At 40.0% G+C, this 23,373-nt stretch overlaps 1 protein-coding gene across 5 annotated transcripts in view; it reads left to right on the top strand.

Moving 5' to 3' along the window:
• LOC109722222 overlaps window positions 1-23,373 on the top strand; it is a 48,263-nt gene that overhangs the window by 14,950 nt on the left and 9,940 nt on the right. For 2 of the 5 annotated variants that reach the window (XM_020250168.1, XM_020250166.1), the window contains exons 7-13: window positions 8,013-8,093; window positions 8,186-8,310; window positions 9,068-9,118; window positions 12,129-12,285; window positions 14,326-14,545; window positions 19,042-19,152; window positions 20,687-20,815. In XM_020250168.1, coding sequence (XP_020105757.1) covers window positions 8,013-8,093; window positions 8,186-8,310; window positions 9,068-9,118; window positions 12,129-12,285; window positions 14,326-14,545; window positions 19,042-19,152; window positions 20,687-20,815 — 874 coding nt within the window. The remainder of the gene's footprint in view (window positions 1-8,012; window positions 8,094-8,185; window positions 8,311-9,067; window positions 9,119-12,128; window positions 12,286-14,325; window positions 14,546-19,041; window positions 19,153-20,686; window positions 20,816-23,373) is intronic. The other 3 variants (XM_020250170.1, XM_020250169.1, XM_020250171.1) reach the window with 3 other exon arrangements.

The raw sequence follows: 23,373 nt of genomic DNA on the forward strand, positions 1-23,373 counted from the left end.
CACATCATGCTCTTGCCTCACTTTGATCAATTCGATCAAAGTTAGCATCGTAACTCGGGGATTCGGTATGTTACATGGGGGGGGGGTGTCTATCGTAGCCGCCATAGGCATCATTTCAGATTGGATAAAGATGAAACGACGGTTCATCCAAAGCCGCAGGCCTACCAGAGTAGTAGGCAAGGATTTAAGTGCCGCGGTACGGGGTCGTGCCGGAAACTTGCCGGCACGGTACGGCACGGTGCGTGCGGAGCTGTGTTGATGCGTGCCGGTAAAAAAAATTCTTGTGTGCCGACATATAATAGCATGAAATATTTATTTTCTTTAGCAACAAAATATTCTAATTATTTATTATGCCTTTTTATCACATCTTTTGAACTTTATTGAGGAAATTACTTACTAATTTAAAGAATAGAGGATTTTGAGCTGTGCCATCGGCACGGGGTCTGTATCGTGCCGATATCTTGTTGGCATGGTACGGCATGGTGGATACGGCCCGTGCCGACGTGTCACGGGTCTAATGACTTTTTGTCGAAAAGCCCGCGCGGCGCTCGTCTGTCACCTGCACAAAACGAGCCAGCCAAGCAAAACCGTCCCGAGGCGCAACTTCGCAAATTGGCAACGACCGAGAATCGAGAGAAAGCACGTAAAGGGATCCTGCAAATTGGCACAAACAACGAGTATTTTATTGATAACGAAAAGTTGGACTACAAGCGAAAGGCACAAGACTCGACTTGGTCGGGCATGGCCGGTGAGGGCAAAATGATCACCAAGGCACTACGCTTTTAGCGAAGCGGGCTCACTTAATACGTCTCACCTAACCTTCCCGTACTACCCTATATTAGCATCCACCCATTTGGCACCCCGGGGGTACAAAGGTGCTCACCGAGGGGTACGTTTTCCCACTCCGCACATCCATGGGAAAATAGGCCGCCGACCTATGTCCGACACGCGTCCGGCTCAATCCGTCGCATAAGCGGCCATCGTTAGCGAAACCTATGTCCCCTTGGATGTGTAGCACAAGTGAACCCGCGGGTAGCCAACCGGATGCCAATTTACATGCAATGCCCATCCAAAATAAGGAAAATCCTATGTCGAAGTCTTGCCCGACACAACATTTACAGACTCTTTACAAACTCAATGTTATTGACAAGGTCAGGGCCGTTGACAACTAAAAAGGGCCTTGACAGACTCCCCCACTTGATTTCTCGACGCCCTCGTCGAGGTCTTCAGCTTGTAGCTCCTTGCGTGCTTTGTTCATCCCGACGTATCCGTCGAGGTTTTCTGCTGGTACTCTCTGATCCTGTCTTCTTCAAGCCGAAGTGCATCTTCACGCTCCCAACTAGCTTCAGCCTTCGGCAGGTTCTTCCACTGGACGAGGAACTCCCTTTCAACTGCTCCACTGGGTAGCTTCCGCACTCTGTCCGCCAGAATGTTGTCAACTCGCCTCTCGACTGAGGAAATGGTGGGGGTGGGGCGAGTCGAGCTGTTCCTTGAGGGATCTTCGCGGTCGGCATGGTAGGGTTTCAGGCAGCTCGTGTGGAATACCGGGTGGATTTTAAGCCACGCCGGGAGCTGCACGCGGTAGGAGACCTTTCCCACCTTGCCCATGATAGGAAAGGGGCCTTCGTACTTCCGGACCAAACCCTTGTGCACCTTTCGGAACACTCAGGGATGCTGGTTGGAGCTTGACCAGCACGAGGTCGCCTTTGCTGTAGTCTCGAGGCCGCCTATCCTTATCGGCCTATTTCTTTATCGTTCTAGCCGCCTTCTCCAAGTAGGCTCGGGCGATCTCAGCATTACGATGCCACTCCTTGGCAAGGTGGTAAGCTGAGGGGCTGCTGCCGGTATACCCGATGGCCAAAGTATGTGGTGTAGAAGGTTGCTGGCCGGTGATGATCTCGAAGGGGCTTTTGTTGGTCGCAGAGCTCCGCTGCAGGTTGTACGAGAACTGGGCTACATCAAGTAGCTTCACCCAGTCTCGTTGGTTGGCACTTACGAAGTGCCGCAGATATTGCTCGAGTAGAGCATTTATTCTTTCAGTTTGGCCGTCCGTCTGAGGGTGTAGGCTGGTGGAGAAGTATAGCTTGGAACCCAAGAGCTTGAAGAGCTCCGTCCATAGCCGCCCGAGGAAGCGGGAGTCCCTATCACTGATGATGTTCTGAGGGACTCCCCAATACTTCACCACATGCTTCAGAAATAGCCGCGCCGTCTCCTCAGCAGTACAACTTATGGGTGCGGGGATGAAAGTGGCATACTTCGAAAATCGGTCCACTATAACGAGAATCGAACCGAACTCCCCCACCTTTGGCAGACTGGAGATGAAGTCCAGGGAGACGCTCTCCCATGGCCGCTCCGGCACTGGTAAGGGCTCCAGCAGCCCACACGGCTTCTCTCGCTCCACCTTGTCTTGCTGGCATGTGAGACATGTGCGTACATATTCTTCGATGTCCTCCCCCATTTTCGGCCAATAATAGGCCCTCTCCATAAGGGCCAGGGTCCGATGCACGCCCGGGTGGCCTGCCCACAGAGTGTCGTGACACTCCTGGAGCAGCTCTCTCCTCAAGTTCCCCGCTCGCGGCACGTACACTCGATCCCCCTTCGTTTTGATGAGGCCGTCCTGGATCCAGAATCTTCGCGCCTTGCCTTCGTCAATCAGTTGCTTGAGAGTCACTGTCATGGGATCCTTCCTCAACCCTTCACGAATCCTCTCTTGCAAAGTCGCTTGTACTTGACTTGCCCTCTCATTTGACAGAGTTTTAAGAGCGGCAAGTTTGGCCTTTCTGCTGAGAGCGTCAGCAACTTGGTTACATCGTCCTGGCTTGTACTCCAAAACCATGTCGAACTCTGCTAGGAAGTCTTGCCATCTCGCCTGTTTCGGAGTGAGCATCTTCTGAGTCTGAAAATAACTCAGAGCGACGTTGTCTGTCTTGACCACGAATCGGGATCCAAGGAGATAGTGCCTCCACACCCGGAGACAATGCACCACTGCTGTCATCTCCTTCTCATGGGTCGCGTACCGCCGCTCGGTGTCATTCAGCTTTCGGCTCTCGAAGGCTACAGGGTGGCCATCTTGTACGAGTACCCCCCCAATAGCATAATCCGAGGCGTTTGTATGGACTTCGAACGGGAGTGAGTGATCAGGTAGACGTAGTACTGGCTCCTCCATCACCGCAGCCTTCAAGTCATCAAAGGCTTTCTGACACTCGTCGGACCACCTCCATGCCCGGTCCTTTCGTAGCAGGTCCGTCAATGGTGCAGCCCTCCGCGAGTAGCTGCTAATGAAGCGCCGATAGTAGTTCACAAGTCCAAGGAACGAGCGTAATTCCGTTACTCTTGTCGGCGCTCTCCACTCTTTTATGGCACGAATTTTCTCCTCATCCATTCCAATTAGGCCACCACCCACTCGATGGCCCAAGAACATGATCTCCTTCTGAGCAAAGTAACATTTCTCCTTCTTCACATAGAGGGAGTGCTCCTTTAATGTCTGGAAGACGATGCGGAGGTGTTCAACATGCTCCTCCAAGGTCTTGCTGTACACGACAATGTCATCCAGATAGATCACCACAAATTTGTCTAGATGGTCGTGAAACAGGTTGTTCATCAGGGTACAGAACGTAGCTGGGGCATTCGTAAGCCCAAACGGCATCACCAAGAATTCGAACGCCCCATACCTTGTGACACATGTTGTCTTCGCCTCGTCACCTTCCGCAATCCGGACCTGCCAGTAGCCTGATCGCAAGTCCAGTTTGGAGAAGTACCGCGCCTTCCCCAATTGATCAAACAAGTCCGCAATGAGTGGGATTGGGTACTTGTTCTTGATGGTTGCCTTGTTCAGAGCCCGATAATCCACACATAGCCGCAGACTGCCATCATGCTTCTTTTGGAAAAGTACAGGGGCTCCGAACGGTGCTTTCGAGCTGCGAATAAGACCGCCTTTAAGCAGCTCATCTAGTTGCTTCCGAAGTTCTGCCAACTCCGGAGGAGACATACGGTAGGGAGAGCGAGCCGGGGCCCTCGTGCCAGGCTCGAGCTCGATCCGGTGGTCTACTGCTCGTCGGGGAGGTAAAGATTTTGGTAGTTCTGGGGGCATGACATCCTTGAACTCCTTCAAGAGTTTCGCCACTACAGGTGGCGTCGGGGTCTCGTCCCCACTCCCAGTCTCCAACTTCAACGCCGCTACATAAGTCAGCTCGCCCCTCTTCACGCCCTTCTTGAGCTGGAGCGCTGAAATCTGTCGGGCATCCGTTGTCTTCCGCACTACCGGAACGACACATGGAGAATCGTCACCCATCATGCAGAGGGCATCCAAGAATGGCATGGGTACTCCTCTAGCCGTCTGAAGAAACTCCATCCCGAGGATGACTTGGAAATCATCCAGCGGCACCGACATGAAATTGGCTTTACCTGTCCACGAGCCGATGCTGACAGGTACCTCCTTCGCAAGACCCGCGATAGGTTGGGCCTTCGAATTTACTGCTTTCATGCGACTCCCATCCTTGCTCAGTGCAAGTCCAAGACGTTCAGCTTCACCAGTCGCAATGAAGTTGTGGGTAGCACCTGTATCCACCATTGCCCTTGTTGTCTTTCCATTGAGCTTGATGTCCACATACATCAGCTCACTATGTTTACTCTCCCTCGGCAGCGGGGTCTTCTTCTTCTCCCCCACTTGACCTTTGAGTGCATTGAGCAACCGGAGTGCCCCCATCCGGATGCTTCCTGTCTCAGCTGCCTCTTCCTCTTCGTCGGATTCGGGTTCCTTCGTCTGCACTGCATTGAGGGACTTCCTCTGAGGGCACGCTCTGACAAAGTGTGGACCCCCACAAAGGAAGCAACCCTCTTCAGGGCTCTTGAAATTCTTCGGACTCTTGGACCCTACCCCTTTTCGCTCCGTGGATGTCAGTCCCTTACCCTTTGCCTTCTGGTTGTGGGTTTTGGGGTTGTTGCCCACGGGTTTCTTCTTGGGGTGCTCCGGCGGCGAGTAGTCGGTCAGCCGCTCAGCCGCTCCCTGGGCCGCAGCTAAGTCCTTGATGTTCTGGCGACGCAGTTCCGCCTGCGCCCAAGGTTTCAGTCCTTCGAGAAAATGAAAGAGTTTGTCTTTCTCGGACATATCTCGGATATCCAGCATCAACGCGGAGAATTGCTTGACATACTCTCGAATGGACCCCGTCTGCTGGAGTCGTCGCAAATTCCGTCGCGCGATAAACTCGACATTTTCAGGAAGAAACTGAGCCTTTAACTCCTTCTTTAGGTCCTCCCAAGTGTCGATGGTACAGCGACTTTCCTGAATGTCCTCGTATCGGGTCCTCCACCACAGCTTGGCATCTCCGTCGAGGTACATCATCGCAAACGTGACCTTCGACTCCTCATTGTCGGGTTGGACGACATGGAAGTACTGTTCCATGTCGAATAGAAAGTTCTCGAGCTCTTTCGCATCACGAGCTCCACGAAAGCTCCGCGGTTCCGGCACTCGAACACGCCCCGCGTGCCCGCCACCTTGGGGTGCGGGAGGAGCATTGCCCATGGCCCTTGTCAGCAGTCCGACACGTGCAAACAATTCGATGGTCTGCTCCTTCAAGTGATGGACCGCCTCCTTCGTGTTATCCTGCAGCTCAGTCACTGACTCGACGAGTTGAGTGAGCGTCGCCTCAAGCATGGCGATCCGTTGCTCATGCGTAGACGCCTTTGTCACTTTCTCGTCAAGTCGAGTAAGCTGGGCCTCCAAGTCGACGAGTCTCTCGCGATTGCTCTTGTGCCTATCTGATTCGCCTTGTCCTTCGTTATCTGCCAGCGCCGCGAGCTGTGCTGTTGATGGTTGCGCCACCGTGCTTGTCTCTGCGACAGGGGCTCTGCTCCGGCCCATGTCGTCTCCGTCGATCCGGGCTCTGATACCACTTGTCACGGGTCTAATGACTTTTTGTCGAAAAGCCCGCGCGGCGCTCGTCTGTCACCTGCACAAAACGAGCCAGCCAAGCAAAACCGTCCCGAGGCGCAACTTCGCAAATTGGCAACGACCGAGAATCGAGAGAAAGCACGTAAAGGGATCCTGCAAATTGGCACAAACAACGAGTATTTTATTGATAACGAAAAGTTGGACTACAAGCGAAAGGCACAAGACTCGACTTGGTCGGGCATGGCCGGTGAGGGCAAAATGATCACCAAGGCACTACGCTTTTAGCGAAGCGGGCTCACTTAATACGTCTCACCTAACCTTCCCGTACTACCCTATATTAGCATCCACCCATTTGGCACCCCGGGGGTACAAAGGTGCTCACCGAGGGGTACGTTTTCCCACTCCGCACATCCATGGGAAAATAGGCCGCCGACCCATGTCCGACACGCGTCCGGCTCAATCCGTCGCATAAGCGGCCATCGTTAGCGAAACCTATGTCCCCTTGGATGTGTAGCACAAGTGAACCCGCGGGTAGCCAACCGGATGCCAATTTATATGCCATGCCCATCCAAAATAAGGAAAATCCTATGTCGAAGTCTTGCCCGACACAACATTTACAGACTCTTTACAAACTCAATGTTATTGACAAGGTCAGGGCCGTTGACAACTAGAAAGGGCCCTGACAGACGGGCACTTAAAACCTTGGCAGTAGGGTCCATTATACTATTCAATCACCTCAACAACTGGCGGTGGCAGAATAATCATCACGAATGCTCCCATGAGCTATCTGGGTCCTATAGTGATGGGAGTGTCTGGGCTCGTAGAGATAGGTGGTTGATATCGCCAAGGATCATGAATTACCCGGGTCCTTTAGTGATAGGAGTGCCTGAGTCACATACCGACAGGCATTCGACATTACTCGGGATTCTCCCTTGTTGGCCGTTGTATTGAGGTAGTGCTTGGCAAGTTGAGTTGATTGCGGTATAGGTATGCATCGCTTCTAGCATGCTCGTTGATGATTGATAGGGTACACAATCACGCTATTGGTGCAGTATCTTGTTATTGTTGGTTCTTGCTTATCATTTCTCTTTCCGCCCACATTATTATCATTGCTGTGTTCCTTTGACTGATGGGGGGGCTTGCCTTCGGCGGCGTGCTGTATCCATTGGAGAACCTTATGGTTTCTCAGTTCCGTTGTTGATTGTATTTCACGTACGTTGGGCAGAATGGTGCGCGACATAGAGTGAGGCCGTGTGCGGGATAGCCTTCTTTAGATATCATGCACTTTATTCTTTGGAACTGTAACATTGATTATATTTTGGAAAAGAAACGGAAATTGTAATTTATTGGCAAATGATAGTCTTTTTAGATGAAGTGAGGCCTTGGCACATGTTGTAAACAATCATATCTTTGAAAAGGAAAATGAAATCCTGGTTTTATTATATCTCTATTACAAATGCAGCTGTTTGAACTGCCGCCAGGTGGGCATAGGGGTTGCAGTTCCTATGCCTGTGGCGGATTTGGGCATGTGCCCAGTTGGCTTCCATGCCGTGGCGTGGCAGATCTGCATCCATTGTTTCGCAAAATCCCAATTTGGTCCAATCTGAAAATTTTCAAGCTTTTCTTTTCTGCTAAATTTGGAAAAGCATGACCAGATCCTAGTTATTGTGTCTGTGCCAGTATGGCCTTTCCAGATAGCCAGACTCTGACAACCCTGAACAAATTCACGATTTGAATGGTCCTTATCGAAGTGATAAGCGTTGATTCTTCTCTATGATAACACTAGTTTAGCAATATGAAGTGGTAGTAATCTTAATCAGTTGTTTCTTCAAGTTAAATCTTTCCAATAGGGGTTTGGCATAATTTTCCATATTTCCTGATCTATGATATCTAGAGATTTCTCCTACGAACATTTTTTCAAGGGTAAAGAAGGCTTGTTGGTTTTGGTCTCATATATGTAAATGCCTTTGAATATCTGTATAACCGCACGTGTGTGCATGCCGATGAAATACTGCGATAATTGTCAAACTTTTTGATTTTATTTAACAAAATGAAGACTGCTTTCCAACAGATGCTGTGACATATTTACCTCTTATAACCTGGATCTTATTTGTTATATCAGGCAATGTAGAAATTGGTAATGGCTATGGTGTACCAGGAGGTGGTGCTTACTATTCCTCAGTGCCATTAACCGTCCAATCCAGTAAGAGTCATTGTTTTCTACTCACTTTTGTTCCGCCATCAAAATCATTCCAAGTGGGTACACTTACTAGTTTCAATTGTTTTTAATGGAAGCTACAGAAAACGTTCATGAAGAGAAAACTGCTAAAGAGATACCTGACTATTTGAAGCAAAGGTTAAAAGCAAGGGGAATTCTTAAAGATGAGAAAGCGGTTAGCAACTGTCCAGCAGCTGATAATGCAAGTTTACATCTTGATTTCTTAAAAACAAGTGTGATGTGCATTCATCAAGTTTCATGCTTAGTATAGCTCTAATGTAAAACTTGTTTAAATGTGGTGTGCGTACATACTATTTTGCTCCTAGTATTACCTCTAATGTAAATTTATTTGGTGGTTTTATATAGTTTAGAAAATCTATAGATGTATTGGGCCTTTGATATTTTCTGCTCAATGTTGATTTTGAAGCACTTGGATCGACTATTCATTCTATTTTATGTGATTTGGTGTAGTCAAAATAGTAGAAAATGAAGGTTGTAGTGCTGTTTTCTTGAGTTCTTCTACTCTATAGATCTAGTTCCCTCAAGATTAATAATTTGATGGTTGCATGTAAGGAGTTTCTACTACTGATGTTTTAGAATAATTCAAATTAGTTGAACATTTGTCAGAAAGTGCTTTGCAACTTTCTCAATCACTGTTAATGATTTAAGATTAATGCCTTTGCTTCTGACGTTTGGAACCAATAAATGTTCGATTTCACACTGTTCAGTGTCTACTTGATGCTTAAAGTAGTTATTTTCATAACACCAAGAGTTAAGAATTGTAGGAATCCCTAAGTTTCTAGATCATATTTAACATTACGAGTTGTCAAATCTGCAACACTATTTCTTGTGAAGTATTCTAGTCTTATTTTGTTGTCTATAAAGTGAAATTGTGCATTATTTTCCATTTCCTATTATCTCGCCTTTTCTGATGAATGATATTTTCTACTGAGTTGCAGAATTCTGATAATGATCATACCACAAATGTTCGCAAGTTGCCTCCTGGTTGGGTGAGTGTTTCATATATAGAGTGAATTATTGCTGGACTTAATTTTATAAGTGCATTACGTTGATTACTGTTTTTGCATAATACCTTGTTTAGCTCAGTTAAAACTTTTAAGTTAATTTTACATGCATTACATTGATTACTGTTTAAGCGTAATACCTTGTTTAGCTAAATTAGAAGTCCCAATGGAACTTGCATAAATTTGATACTTTGTAGCTGGAGGTGCCTGCAGCTATAGATGATGCAGTTCCAGCTGCAACTATCCTATTTGTTTATATTCAATTGCAGCTGTTGCAACTACATTTACCCAGTTTGGTAGCTTGAAGTTCGTAGTTGCATTTGTGTATCTTGTCACCTTTAACAGGAGTTATGACATTACACCTAGTGTGCAGAAAATAGTTTCGAAGCTACTGGCCTAGCATAATTCCATCAGAAAATTACAGTTTCTGATAAATTACAATTAGGGTTTAGGGCTTTGTTTTTCTNAATATCGAGCTGAACACGAGCCGAACGCGAGCCGGCTCGCTCGTTTGCCAGCCTTAGATGTGTGCGGGGTGCTGTTTGTTAAGGCCATGTTCTTATATTTTAAATGCTACTCAACTGCCGTTGGATTGCTGTCATTTTGGATTTAATTCAATCTGTAGTATTATGGCCTCCGATTGTGGTTCCTATTGCAGAATCTGGATGCTTCCAGAGAAAACGAGGGATTTTTAGCCTCTTAGTGGAATAAGGGTTCCTTCGGGTATTTTAACCATTAATGACCCTTTCCTTCACATTACCTGACTCAGGAGTTGGTCTTTTTGCTTCTCTTTAGTAGAAGCATGTACCTAAACATGAAAAGTAAAATTTTGGGAAAACTTTTTCCGTCTGGTTCTGAGTGCCATAGAATTACTTAATTCGAAACCTACATTTCTGTAAGTTATGACATTTCGTCCCTATGGACACCTGGGTGATTTGACATGCATCACTCTCCACATCATCGCTATTCCATCGTGCTGGTCATCCTTCTGTGCCGCCTTACAATCACCACCATAACACTCATACTTGACCTCCTTGACTTCCAATCATCTGTAGAAACTGCCCAACTACCAATGCTAACTATGCTACACCACTAATATGATTCATTAATTTCTGATGTACTGCACTGAATCGTCATTCTTCGATGAAAAAAGGTTATAGCGAAAGCATGACCAATCATTCTTACCAAATGAAAGTCCAACTTATGGATTTAGAAAAGAAGTTTCATGAACTTCGAGTTTGAGATTGCCAGAGTGCATATAGTATTTATAGTGTAAATAAATTGATAAATGTACAAGAAAATAGCTTTAACTCTTGAGTCCATAGATAAGAGGGCACAAAACAAAATTTTCTCACTTCGTGAGAAAGGTGCGTCAAGTAACTAAAGCATGTAAATTGAAAATGATAACGTTTCATCGAGATTCATTATTCCTAATTTTCAATATTGTATTCAGTCCAAGGTTTTAAGTGCCCATTGGCACGGGCCGTATCCACTGTGCCGTACCGTGCCAACAAGTTATCGGCACGATACAGACCTCATGCCGATGGCACAGCTCAAAACCCTCTATTCTTTAAATTAGTAAGTAATTTCCTCAATAAAGTTCAAAAGATGTGATAAAAAGACATAATAAATAGTTAGAATATTTTGTTGCTAAAGAAAATAAATATTTCATGATATTATGTGTCGGCACAAAAGAATTTTTTTGACCGGCACGCATCAGCACGGCTCGGCACGCACCGTGCAGTATCGTGCCGGCAAGTTTTCGGCACGACTCCGTGCCACGGCACTTAAATCCTTGATTCAGTCAATATAGAGCATCCCTGTTACATTCGAATTGCTAGTCAATTAAACTCAAGCATATGACTTGCATACTCAAATACAAATAGCAGGTCCTTCCTGCAAATCAAGCAACACTTGCATCACCTCTTTGCAGATTTGGTTAATTAACAGGTCCTTCCTGCAAATTAAACAACATTTACATCGCCTCTTGCAAACTTGATAATTAAATGATCAAATAAAGGTACAATGACGTTTTGCTTCTTTTGTTCTTACAGAACTAGAACTTTTCCAACTGTGAGCTAAATTTGAAAGCAAGGATTTAAGTGCCGTGACACGAGGTCGTGCCGGATACTTATTGGTACTGTACGACACGGTGCTTGTCGGGCTGTCCCGATGAGTGCCGGTCATAAAAAAATTATGTGTGCCGATATGTAATGGCATGAAATATTTATTTTCTTTAGCAACAAAATATGCCTATTATTTATTATCTATTTTTATCAAATCTTTTGAACTTTATTGAGAAAACTATTACTAATTTCAAGAATAAAGGGTTTTGAGTTGTGCCATCGACACGGGGGCTGTATCGTGCTGATATCTTATTGGCACGATACGCCAAGGTGGATACGGTCCGTGCCGATGGGCACTTGAATTCTTGTTTGAAAGTGTTTAATGAAAAATGAGAAAAGATTCAAATAACAAAAGATTCAAATTGTCCAGGATCAAAATAATGCAACATGAGGAAAATATCGAATGTATTTCTTTGGAAACCTTCTTGATGTTTGAGAAAGACAAGATGAAATAAGGATCTCTATGTTTGTTACTGCAACTGTTATTTCATTTACATTGTCGCCTTATTTATGATGGCACTCTCGTTCTCTTTCATCTATTCGGTTGTTATCGAACTAAAAGTTCCGTCATGTTATACTTGTGTTTGAATTTGATCATTGTTTTTATTGTTCTTTTGTTAACTATGGATAAATTTTGTTTAGTTGGTCATATGCCTTCTTATTTGTTTTCTTTCGAACTTTTGAATTTATGCATCTTTCTGGATTATTCCACCTTCCAAATTGTCAGTATGTTCTTACAGGAGTTGAACAATTTTTTGGTTTATGTGGTTCATTTGATATAGTTCTTTCATCCATAATGACAAACGTGAGCTTTGATGATTTGATGTCACTTATTGAAAGTTCTTCATTTTACTTATTTTTAACTTTAGGTCGAAGCAATGGATCCTGCTAGTGGATCTTCATATTATTACAGTGAGAATACTGGCGAAAGCCAGTGGGAGTACCCAATGCAAAGTGCTACTCATGTGGAAGACCTTGTTTCGTCATCCTTTCCAGATTGGGAAGAAGCAATTGATGCTTTGACAGGTAAGCATGCTTAAAATATAGTTGTGCACCTATCTTCGTAAGGACAAATGTGATTTCAGTAACTTCAAAAAATGTTGAGTTGTGCCATTTTCTTTTTCTATTTTTTTGCATTATTCTTTTCTTGTCTTTTCCTTATTGAAAGAACCAACCAAAGAACCAACTAACACTTATTTCATACAATATTCGAGAATTCAAGTCACATCTTCTCGCAGTTGATCCTTAACTCCAAATATGTATCTCTTTGTCACATATTGTGCTTCTCCTGAAACTCCATTCGACGCTTTGACTCGGTGCAAGTATGCCATGGATCTTCTCACAATGTTTGGGCTGTTGGGATGTGAACCAGCGGAGCTCCCTGCTCCCTATGTTAGGAAAAATAAAGAGTTAACTTTTTTGAAATTTGGCAAAAGAAAACATGATGGGCTTTACTTATCACAAGGCACTCAGTTGTTTGCAGCTGAGGCATCCTAACAGACCGAGAGATTAGAATCTTTATAGTCCTGCTAGAATTTTCGTCGGAATATATGCTGTATTTTCACCTTTGTAGTTCTATGCATAGTCAGTACTATAGCCCAAATCATAGCTATCAATAAAATCGAACTAGAAACCAGAAACCAGACAGAAAGAAATAAGCTTTTGCTAATGGTATAAAGAGTGCCTTTAGCATGCACTTCAGTCTATCAAAAAACAAGAGCTGATGCCCGTAAACGACGCTGGTAGGTTGTCAATCGAGACACGTTTTAGGGAACTGTCACTTTAGTCCCGTTTGGTGTGCCTTACGCCTATCACAAGCAACATTGCTGCTTGATCGGTGGGGAGCAAGAATTCGCTCTATTGTTCAAGCAGTTGAATCAACAAATTCATCAAGGTAATGGAGACATTTTTGTCTGGAACTACAAAGAGATGCCAGGCTTGGACCAGCTATGATCACATCAGTATGCAACCAGCATGTACTTTTTCACTGCAAACAAAACGATCTGGCATGGACGTGGAGCTTGTCTCAAATAAAGATAAAACATGCTCCAATTTGTTAGAAGGTGTAGCTGTCTTTAATCTTCAAAGACGAGATGCTCTCAATGGCTAGGCACCGCTCGCTTGCTTTCTGAGTTATTCCAGCTTCATTCTTTTGTGTCGCTGTGAATTGAAACTCCATCACGTAAGGAGGGTATGTCCCATCGTTCCACCCACATGATCCTTTCTTGAAAGGACCATAGGAAGGCTGTTACAATCACCTATTCCTATTAGAATTAGGATACCTATTTTAATTTCTTCTTTCTTTAGGATTATTATTAGTTATTACTTAAATTCATATTAGATTAATATTCCTACTCGAATTAGGGTTTCTAAATGCTTATAAATAGGCTAAGCCCTCAATTTGTTTTTGTCAATTAATTTCATCAGTAAAGAGAATTAGGGTTTTACCCTTGTCGGTTCTCTTCTCCGATAACGAAGTACCAATTTGGTCTCAGAGCATTCGTGAAGTCCGAAGCTGAAGATTTTATCTTCTTTGCGTTCACGTCGGATATGGGATTAGAGTTCTTTCAACTTGTACCTCATTTTATTATCGCCACGGCATCAGAAACCTAGGGTTTTCATCATCCGTCTGCGTCCCCGCTCTTCAAAAAGGTCCGACGGCGAGCTCTTGGTCGTGATAAGTGCCGTGCCATTCCTCAACTTTGATCAGAGTGGTTGTTTTCTATGAGAGGGATTAGTTATCGGGTTTTTATTTATAACGGGTCTAATTTTTGCAATTTGACAATACATTTTATTATTTCATGAAGTCATAACTTTTCCCAATGGAAATTTCGTCCGTACGATTCCACAGGTCCCGCATCTACTGCCCAATCACCTGAGCATTTGCTTGCTGACAGTAGTTTCTGTTCACTGGCATGTGCTTTTCTTGCTTTCAGTGGATGTCATTCAATACTTCCATGATTTAGTGTCATTACTGCTATTTTCTGACCACCATTTTGGAAGTTACTATAATTTCTTGTTTGGATAAAATTACTGATCTTAGATAGAATACCTTTGCTGTGGTAGGAGTAAAGTACTATTACAATACAAAAACACTGGCAACACAATGGGAGCCTCCACATGCCACAGCACAAGTTATTTCATCTAATGCTCTACCCAATACTGCACAACGTGAAGCTAATGTTACTGTTTATCTCGAGCAAACTCATCTGAAGAGATGCTTAGGGTGTGGCGGATGGGGACTTGGGCTAGTTCAGTCATGGGGCTATTGCAATCATTGCACACGGTATCTTGTGTTTTAATTCTTTATTTTTTGTACTTGTCAATGTGAGATTTGGCTTTCACATATATAATTTAATGCATTATTTTTCTCTGTTTCCTATGCAAATTTTGACATACAACACGGTGTAACATTATCATGTTAGAAAGATTAGATAAAATACGTAGTATTTCATAGCTCTGCAGCATGTGGGTAGTTGTCTTCAATTTCTTTTGATTGTTTTACTTTTAACTCCTATTTTTGTACTCTATACACAACTCTATAGTCCAATCACTCTGCAACTCTAGTGAAAGACATGAGAAAATTAATCCAACAACTGGAGATAAATTAAAAGTAGATCCCGCTGGCTGAACTGTTAAGTGCAGGGAAATGCTCTGGTGACCACAATTCTTGTGTTAGTCAAGCATCAATCTATAATAGGTTGCCCGACTGGTTGACTCAAAGTGGACTCTGTCAACTAGGATTCTGTCAACTAGCCTTGCTAGGCTGATCAGCTCTCTTGGGCAAACCAGCCTTCATTCATGTTAGTTTATGGTTACATGCACTTTGAATCGCTATAAAGATTGTTATTGGAATTGTCAGCATGTTTTTTTGAACCAAATGTAGACATTCTTTGGGGAAATTGGTATATAATCCACTGCTTGGTACACTGCCTTGCTCCAGTAGTGTGCACAAATCGAGCCATAATTGGAACTTTTTTACAATCTTAAGAAATTAGCACAAATAGTAGCTCCATTTTGTCGGAGGAGGAAGAACTGCGAGTTTTCAAACTCGAGGGTTACATCGAGGAAAGGATCGAAAAGCCTTTGAAAATTATGGAAGTTTTCATTAACCTTGTATTTAAGGTTTAAAGTGCCGTGGCATGGGGGCGTGCCGTTCTGTCCCTTGCACGGTACGGCACAGGCACGCTTGCGTGCTGATAGATACGCATGACCTCCTACTGGCACGCTTTGGCACGGACTTTTTCAGTTTTTTTTTGTTCCAATAAATCCTTATAATGTTATTTTGAAAGATTTAAATAAATAATTATGAATATTTACTATGTATATCTTATTATACTCATCAATTAACATGTATATAAACTTTTTGTAAGTAAAGCACAACTATACCTCATGTAGAATTGAAATTATTTTAAAATTATTTATATTATTTTTTTAAATTATTGCAGGTTATAATTTTCAAAATACAAAGACATCTTTTTCTTTCTTTCTTTGATAGTATTACTGTCTTTCTTTTATAAGATACAAAAAAAAATTTAAAATTATTTTTAAAATTATTTTTTTATTTTTTTTAAAAAAATACTTTTTTATTAAATTTTTTTGAAAAATTGTTAGATCATAAAAAAATAGCAATAAATTAAATGAGAAATAAATTAAATAAACTTAAATATCAATTGATTTAATTTAGCTTTTGATTTTATCAATATTTTATATCTTCTAATGCAAAAATATTGATTTTATCAATATTTTAAAGAATAAGAAGGAAAGAAAAATGGGGCATGGGGGTCGGGGGGAGAAAGAATAAGAAGGAAAGAAAGAAGGAAAGAAAGATGAGATCTACAATTATTGACATACAGACAAATAAAATAAAATAAAATCTATGCCAGAAAAATAAGAAAGAGAACGACATGATGAAAAAAAAAATCATATCTATTAGCTTTGAAAATTCTTTTGTTTTTATTTTTTTTACAATTAAAAAAATTATAACATATAAAATAATAGAAAATTTTATTTTTTCTAAAAACTTTTCAAGATCTATATATTGATTCGATTAGGAAGCATATAATGACTAGAACAACCATTCATATTTTTTTTTCTCATTTATTCTTTTTAAAAATATATGATCAAAATTTGTTTAGGATATCGACTTTTGTTCCTTTGATTCACCGAAAGTTTCGCGGTGCGATAAATTTTAACAAAATATTTTGTAAAGAAAAAATGGATGTCAGTGGTGGATTGCGGGCTCAGGTCGGGTGCGAGGGTGAAGCCCCCCGCGGTATGGATTGGATATGTCAATTAAAAATTTGCTCCCATATTGATGAATAAGAATAAGTTAAATTATATATTTTTTTGACGTACCCCAGAAAACAAAAGAAAAAAAGAAAAAGCATAAAAGCGCCCGGCACGCACCAGCGTGCCGCTTTGTCTCGAGCGGCACCCAAAGGCGTGCCGCGAGACTCGGGGGGGTGCGAGACCCCCCCTGTACTGTGCCCCCTTCTTGGGGGCACGGTACGGCACGCCCCGTGCCGTACGGCACGGGGCGGCACTTGATTCCTTGTTTGTATTAAAGTAGCGACTCCAGCTTGAATGCTTCAAAGTTTTCTGTCACATATTAGGATAATTGATTGATCCGATCTGACCAACCATTGCCACCACTACCCATGAAATGTTTCTGGAAATAATACCATATCAATTTTCAACTTCAAAATTTTTCTACATAGTGTACTAAAATTTTATATCTTATTTTACCTTTTCTGATTTTTTTTTTTTTTTTTTTTTTTTTTTTTTTTTCAGTTTGTTAGAGAACTTCCATTTGGAAACCACACAAATTTTTTCTGTCGCTGCTGAAGCTGCTAGAATATTTAATCTTGGTTAAGAACCAAAATATGAACTCAGTTTTTTAACCATGAAAAGCAAACAAATAATTCCAGTCAGGACCAGAATTTAAACTTCTGTAATTTTGTGCCACTTGTTAGTTTCCCTGCCTTATATATAATAGACTAGATTTGTTCCGTGTTATGCACAGACATGGCTATAATGATTTAATTATGTTATATAATATGCAGTTAAAAACTGGGAAATTAATTATCTTTACCAATCAATAATTATTTAAGGTAGAAACTTAGAGACAATAAATACTTTACGTAATATGTAGCCGGACAAAGATGATTAATTTCCCAGTTTTTAACTGCATATTATATAACATAATTAAATCATTATAGCCATGTCTGTGCATAACACGGAACAAATCTAAAACAATATATATAAGGAACAATATGTATATATATATATATATATAAAGTAAAAAGAGAGTTGATAATTATTGGGGGGCAAATTGCAAGAGAAAAAGAGAAACATACCATGANTTTAAGGTAGAAACTTAGAGACAATAAATACTTTACGTAATATGTAGCCGGACAAAGATGATTGCTGGAAAAAAAAAGTCGAAGAGAAACAAAAATTAGAAACAATATGTATATATATATATATATATAAAGTAAAAAGAGAGTTGATAATTATTGGGGGGCAAATTGCAAGAGAAAAAGAGAAACATACCATGATTGCTAACAAAAGCTATCTTTTTTTTCTTATGTAAAATAGCATCCATTTTTGAAATTTATATAATCATAGACGAGTTGTGTTTTAAGATTACTCCGTTTAAAGATCCTAAAGATACCGGATACTACATTCCTTAAGGTCCAATTTGGATGTTGAAGAAGGATAACTTATTCTGGCTGGGTGATGATTTTCTAGTATGATTGTAGAATGAAGTTTGATTTTTTGCTTCTTCAAAAGTCTTGCTATCCATGACTTTGTAGGATAGCATATTTCCCCTATAAGGTGATTTATCTCATTATGACAAAAAATGATTAGGAGTCCACATATGATATTTTATTCTAAACATTTGGTCACACTCCTTATCAATTAAATGTACAAATTTTTTTGAGTTAATTAAGGGAATATGCCGGACAAGATATTCATGCATCTAAATAGGGCCTAAAGACTTGATTAGGATATCCTTAAGAAACAGGATTCTGCATTCCTTAACACAACTAGATAGAATCAAATCTTAAGAGAGTTGTGTTTTAAGATCCTTTATGTGATATTGTTGTGACTTCTTAGTATTCAATTATTTTCATTACGATGCTACATTCCATCCATTCTTTGAAATTTAATTGAGTCCTGTTTCTTCCTGATACTATATTCCATCACAGTTGGCAATTCTTTTGGGAGATGGAATGGATTTGGTCTTGCACTTCTGTAAGGAATTTAATTAAGAAAAGAAAGAAGATGAGTTCTTTCGTGTATAATTAACATTCAATTTGGTCTTACAAATTTGTGAGGAATGTAATTAAGAAAAGAAAGAAGAGTTCTTTCATTCTTGTATCACTACGGTGCATGGTTTGGAAGGAGAGAGTAGTAATCAGTTCTCTTTTCAACTCTGACTTGCCTAGTTCTGCAGTTACTTTTTTTTCTATTGCTCTGAAAGTTACTGCTTAGCAATCTCCAGGAGTTTTTGATACATCCTAAAATTACTAGCTCAAAATATGTTGCTGTTAATTGTTGTATTCAGATCTAGCTCCTCTTGAGCTTATCTTAGTGATCTTTGTAACCATCAAATACCACTATCCTAAGAGAATCTTATCAGGCTGTTAGATGTATGTTGCACATCTTTCTACGATTTATATATTCTTATTCACTCACTTTTTGCAAATATGTTAGATGGAATCTCATTATGTTTTGTTGACAATATATAGTTTGACTCTTGTCCCTTGCAAGCAGGATTCAAAATCTTCCGTTTCAACAATATCCATCTTCTGGTGTGAATGGTCAGCACCAAGCAAGCAATATTAACTTATCAAAGAGCCAAGAAAATTATGCTGGAAAAAACAGGTATCCAGTTGTCTACCTTGTTCTTGTAGGAACAATTTTCGTATTATCCAAATCAATGTACTTAATGGCGTGTGGCAGGCACACAGTGGGTAGTAGGTGAGGGTCTTATGGCAGATAGCAAGTGCCATGGCAGGTGTCATTGGCGCAAGGCAGCTTTTAAGTAGTTTATATTGCTGAATTTCAACTTTTGTAATGATTTCTATCACATATCATGCATTATGCAATCAAGTTAAGTACATAAGATCTAAATCAATGTTAATGAAGCATACCACCATACCAACCTATAGATAGAAAAAAAGTTAGAGGGTGTTTGGCGCTGCTTCCAAAAAGTGATTCTGAGCCCAAAAGTGATTTTGGGCTCAGTAGAGTGTTTGGCAACAAGTGTTGGAAAATTTGATTCTGCTTTTCAGAATCAGAAAACTGATTTTTAAGGCCTTAGAATCAGAAGCAGAAAAAAACTGCTTCTTGTAATTTGATTCTGATTTTGAACTCAAAACTACAAATTTTTATTTTAATTTTAGATTCAAAGTTTAAATTTAAATTTTACTTTAAATTTTAATTTTTAAGTTCATATTTGAATTTTTAAATTTCAACTTTCAAAATTTAGATTTGAAATTTGAAAATTGAAATTTTAATTTCAAATCTAAAATTTTAAAATTTAAGATTCAAAATTTAAAATTTAAAATTTAAGATTTAAGATTTGAAATTTTAGAATTTTAAATTTAAATTTAAAAATTAAAATTATAAGTTCTAATTTTCAAATTTCAAATTTTTAAAATTCAAATTCTAAATTTAAATTTAAATTTTAAATATTCAAATTTAAAATTTGAGAATTTAAAATTTAAAAATTTGAAAATTTAAATTTAAAATTTGAAATTAAATTAAATTTGAAATTTGAAAACTTAAATTTTAGTTCAAATTTAAATTTTAAATTTAAATTCAAATTTTAAATTATTTTGAAATAAATTTAGTAAAAATATTAATATATGCGAATATCAAAAAATTTTGGCCAAACAACTTTACAAAATCTCTTCAGAAAAATCGCTTTTATCTGAACTCAGCCAAACACTCTACAGCTTTAAACCAAAATCAATTCTGCAGAAATCACTTTTCCAGAATCTAGGCCAAGCGGGCCCTTAAACAGTTTGGCATAACATTAAAAGCCAATAAATACATATGTATCTAATTAATTTAAAAATATATCATTATCATAAAGTAAAATAAATCCCCTTACTATTTTATCAAGCAAATGAAGGAAACCTGATAAACTAAATTCTGAACCTATTGTCTAAAGTGAGTCAAATCTGGAAAAGGACCACATAGTAGAGGCACCACATATCGTTTGCCATGTCTTCCGCCATGTTCCAAAACGTAATTTGAGGCACCATGAACTTAACGGAGTGCTTGAGAGTCCAAATTTGCGATGGCGGCTGCAATGGCCACCATTGAGAAGAATGATCAAAGTATCCTTCTAAAATTTATTAAATAGTCGATTCATTAAATTTTTGAAACCCTTTTTCAATTGCCTGTGCAGATCAACCTTGAAACCCCCACCTGCAAGAGGAGGCAATAGAAGAGACAACAAGAAAAGAATCCATGCAGAGGACGAAGAGTTGGATCCAATGGATCCAAGTTCTTACTCAGATGCTCCACGCGGTGGCTGGTATGCTAAATTTATGGAGAGTTGTATGTCTGTGATGTTTTATGCGTTGCTATATGCTTCTTCTTTCTTTCGCACATTTCTTCAGAGTGTATATGTTCAATGTAACTTGAGTATTCTTCCTTGTTAGTTTTCCATATGCAATTGTATTTTACTTAATATGCATCTCATTTATAGTAACTGTTATGGTTCTTTTATAATGTATGTGCCTATTCAAACTTTAGCTCTCTATTCTTGCATATCAGATTATATTCTTGCATATCAGATTATAGTTGTCTAGAAAAGCAGGGAACCAGTAATATATGAAATGATTATACTGCTAAATTTTTTAAATGTATGTTGTGTTGCTATAAAACTGGCAACTTGTGTGATGTGGGGACTTTCTTTCTGATTGCAACCTTGGTAATTGATTTTGGTCCATTGCAAGTTCTTTCTGATTGCAACCTTGGTAATTGATTTTGGTCCATTGCAAGGTCTTAATACTGCTGTGTTTTCAGGATAATGCAATTCCACTTATGAGGTAATGTATCGTTTTCCAAGAGAAAGGATTTAGAGGAATATATAGTCTGCTATTCTAGATATCTTTTTACACTTCTCATTAACCAGTTATTTCATGCCTTATGTGCGGAACGAGATGTTTTTGATAGGGTATAAGATTTTTTCATTGGCACAAGCCCTAGATCTTCCTGTGAAACTCTTTTGTCATAGATTTCTATATGCAGCATCAAACCTCTGTGATGCAGAGTTGGATTCTGATAGGATATAGATATTTCTTTTTTTTTGAAATTAATATGTTAATTTGTTTTTGTGGTTTTTTTCCCAAGGTTTTTAGGACTTCTCCATATGGATTATAATACCCTATTTTTTATTTTTATTTTTGGATAGATTAGGATTATTTTGCTGAAGTTAAAAACATCTAGGTGTGCAATTATGCAACCCCAATTAATAAAAAGGCTCCTAATCTCTCTTTTTCTCCCCAACTGGCCATTCTCTCCTTCTCTCGTTCAACCTTATTCGTGCGCGTGCCTTTCGCACTTGCGCGCGATCTCTCTATCTTTCTTGCATGATCCTCAATCTCGTCTTTCAACACTGTCGCGTCCTTGATCTTCGTAGGCGTCTTTTTGTTTGGGGCCGACGTCGTTGGATCGTCAAAGGCACCTCATCAGTCGTTGTTTCCTTCATCGTCATCAAAAACATTTTGTTGATTGATGTGATACCTGATGTTTGACTGAACAATACTCGAATTAATTAGAGGTAAGTGACCTAACATCTGTTAGTTTAGTTTTGATTAAAAAAAGTTATAGAAATATGCTATGGTAACGAAAATTTCTTTTTGTATAGTTTTTAAAGATAAGGGTTAAGCGTTCTTATATAAATTACAAATCATCAAAAGACAGATTTTTAAAAAGTTTTAATTTGATTGTTATGCAGCTTTTAGAAAAACATGTGCTTTAGAAATTGTGCATATTTGGTAAAATTGCAGTATTTGATAATTTGTTTCCTTCTTAATTGTTGACTGGGTAAATAATATTGAAGTCATGATGTCTCTTGGTATATTGCTATAATAAAGTTGGCCATGTCAACTTGCATTTTGTGAAAGAAGCTAGCTTCGATGTTTGATGCACCTCCGAGTGCAATTTTGTAACGCTCCTTCCGTTGCAATTTTGTGACGTGCATTCAGGTGTAATTTTGTAACGCGCTTCCAGGTGCAATTTTGTGACGCGCCTTCGGGTATTATTTAAATTCATCTTCGGGTGCTTTCGCTTTGTGATAGTGCTTTCGGTGTCTCTAATGTGTGCTTAAGACCTCAGCCAACGGGTTGCTAGTTACCGGAGACTTGTTTCGCACTCTAATTTTTGTTAAAATTCTATTTTTCTTAGTCTTTTGTAAAACATGTCTTTAAGACTCAAAATTCTAAAACGTGATGTGTAAAAATTGATGAAACTTAGTATATCACTATTATATTTTCAGTATGAAAATTTATATTTGAATATTTAGATTTTTTTTTTTGCATGACGACTAATATAGTGTATGGTTGCTTACCCAAGTATTGAGTATGATCAGCTTGTGGGGGACAAGCACGAGTGAACGTTAGAAGTAAAGTGTACACTGAGCCTATGTATATAAATAGAGTTAGACTGTTGAATTTATAGTGAATATATAGTATTGTATTTTGAATTTTATAAGTTCTGAGCAGAAGATGATCAGTTGTATGAGTCAGAACACATGAATTTTGGATTTCTATGAGTAGTTTAAATTTAGTACTGTTTGTTTTGTAGCCTTGTATATTTGTAATTAATTAATTATACATATGCAGTGTCTGTTATGCCTCGAGTTCGGGGCGTGACAAAAGTTATCTGTAACGACCCGACAACTAGCGATAATAACACGTTGGGCCTAAACCACCGGCCCAAAATGCTTAAACCTAGTTATTATTATTAGGGTGTGAGGCCTCATATATTCCTAATCATAATTCTTTTCATCCGATGTGGGAATTGGGGCGTTACAAACTCCCCCGTTTAGACTCTGAAGTCCTCGTCAGATCCAAACCCGATCACAAA

This window comes from Ananas comosus, linkage group 16 (assembly GCF_001540865.1).
Source record: "Ananas comosus cultivar F153 linkage group 16, ASM154086v1, whole genome shotgun sequence".
In the NCBI taxonomy this organism is placed as follows: domain Eukaryota; kingdom Viridiplantae; phylum Streptophyta; class Magnoliopsida; order Poales; family Bromeliaceae; genus Ananas; species Ananas comosus.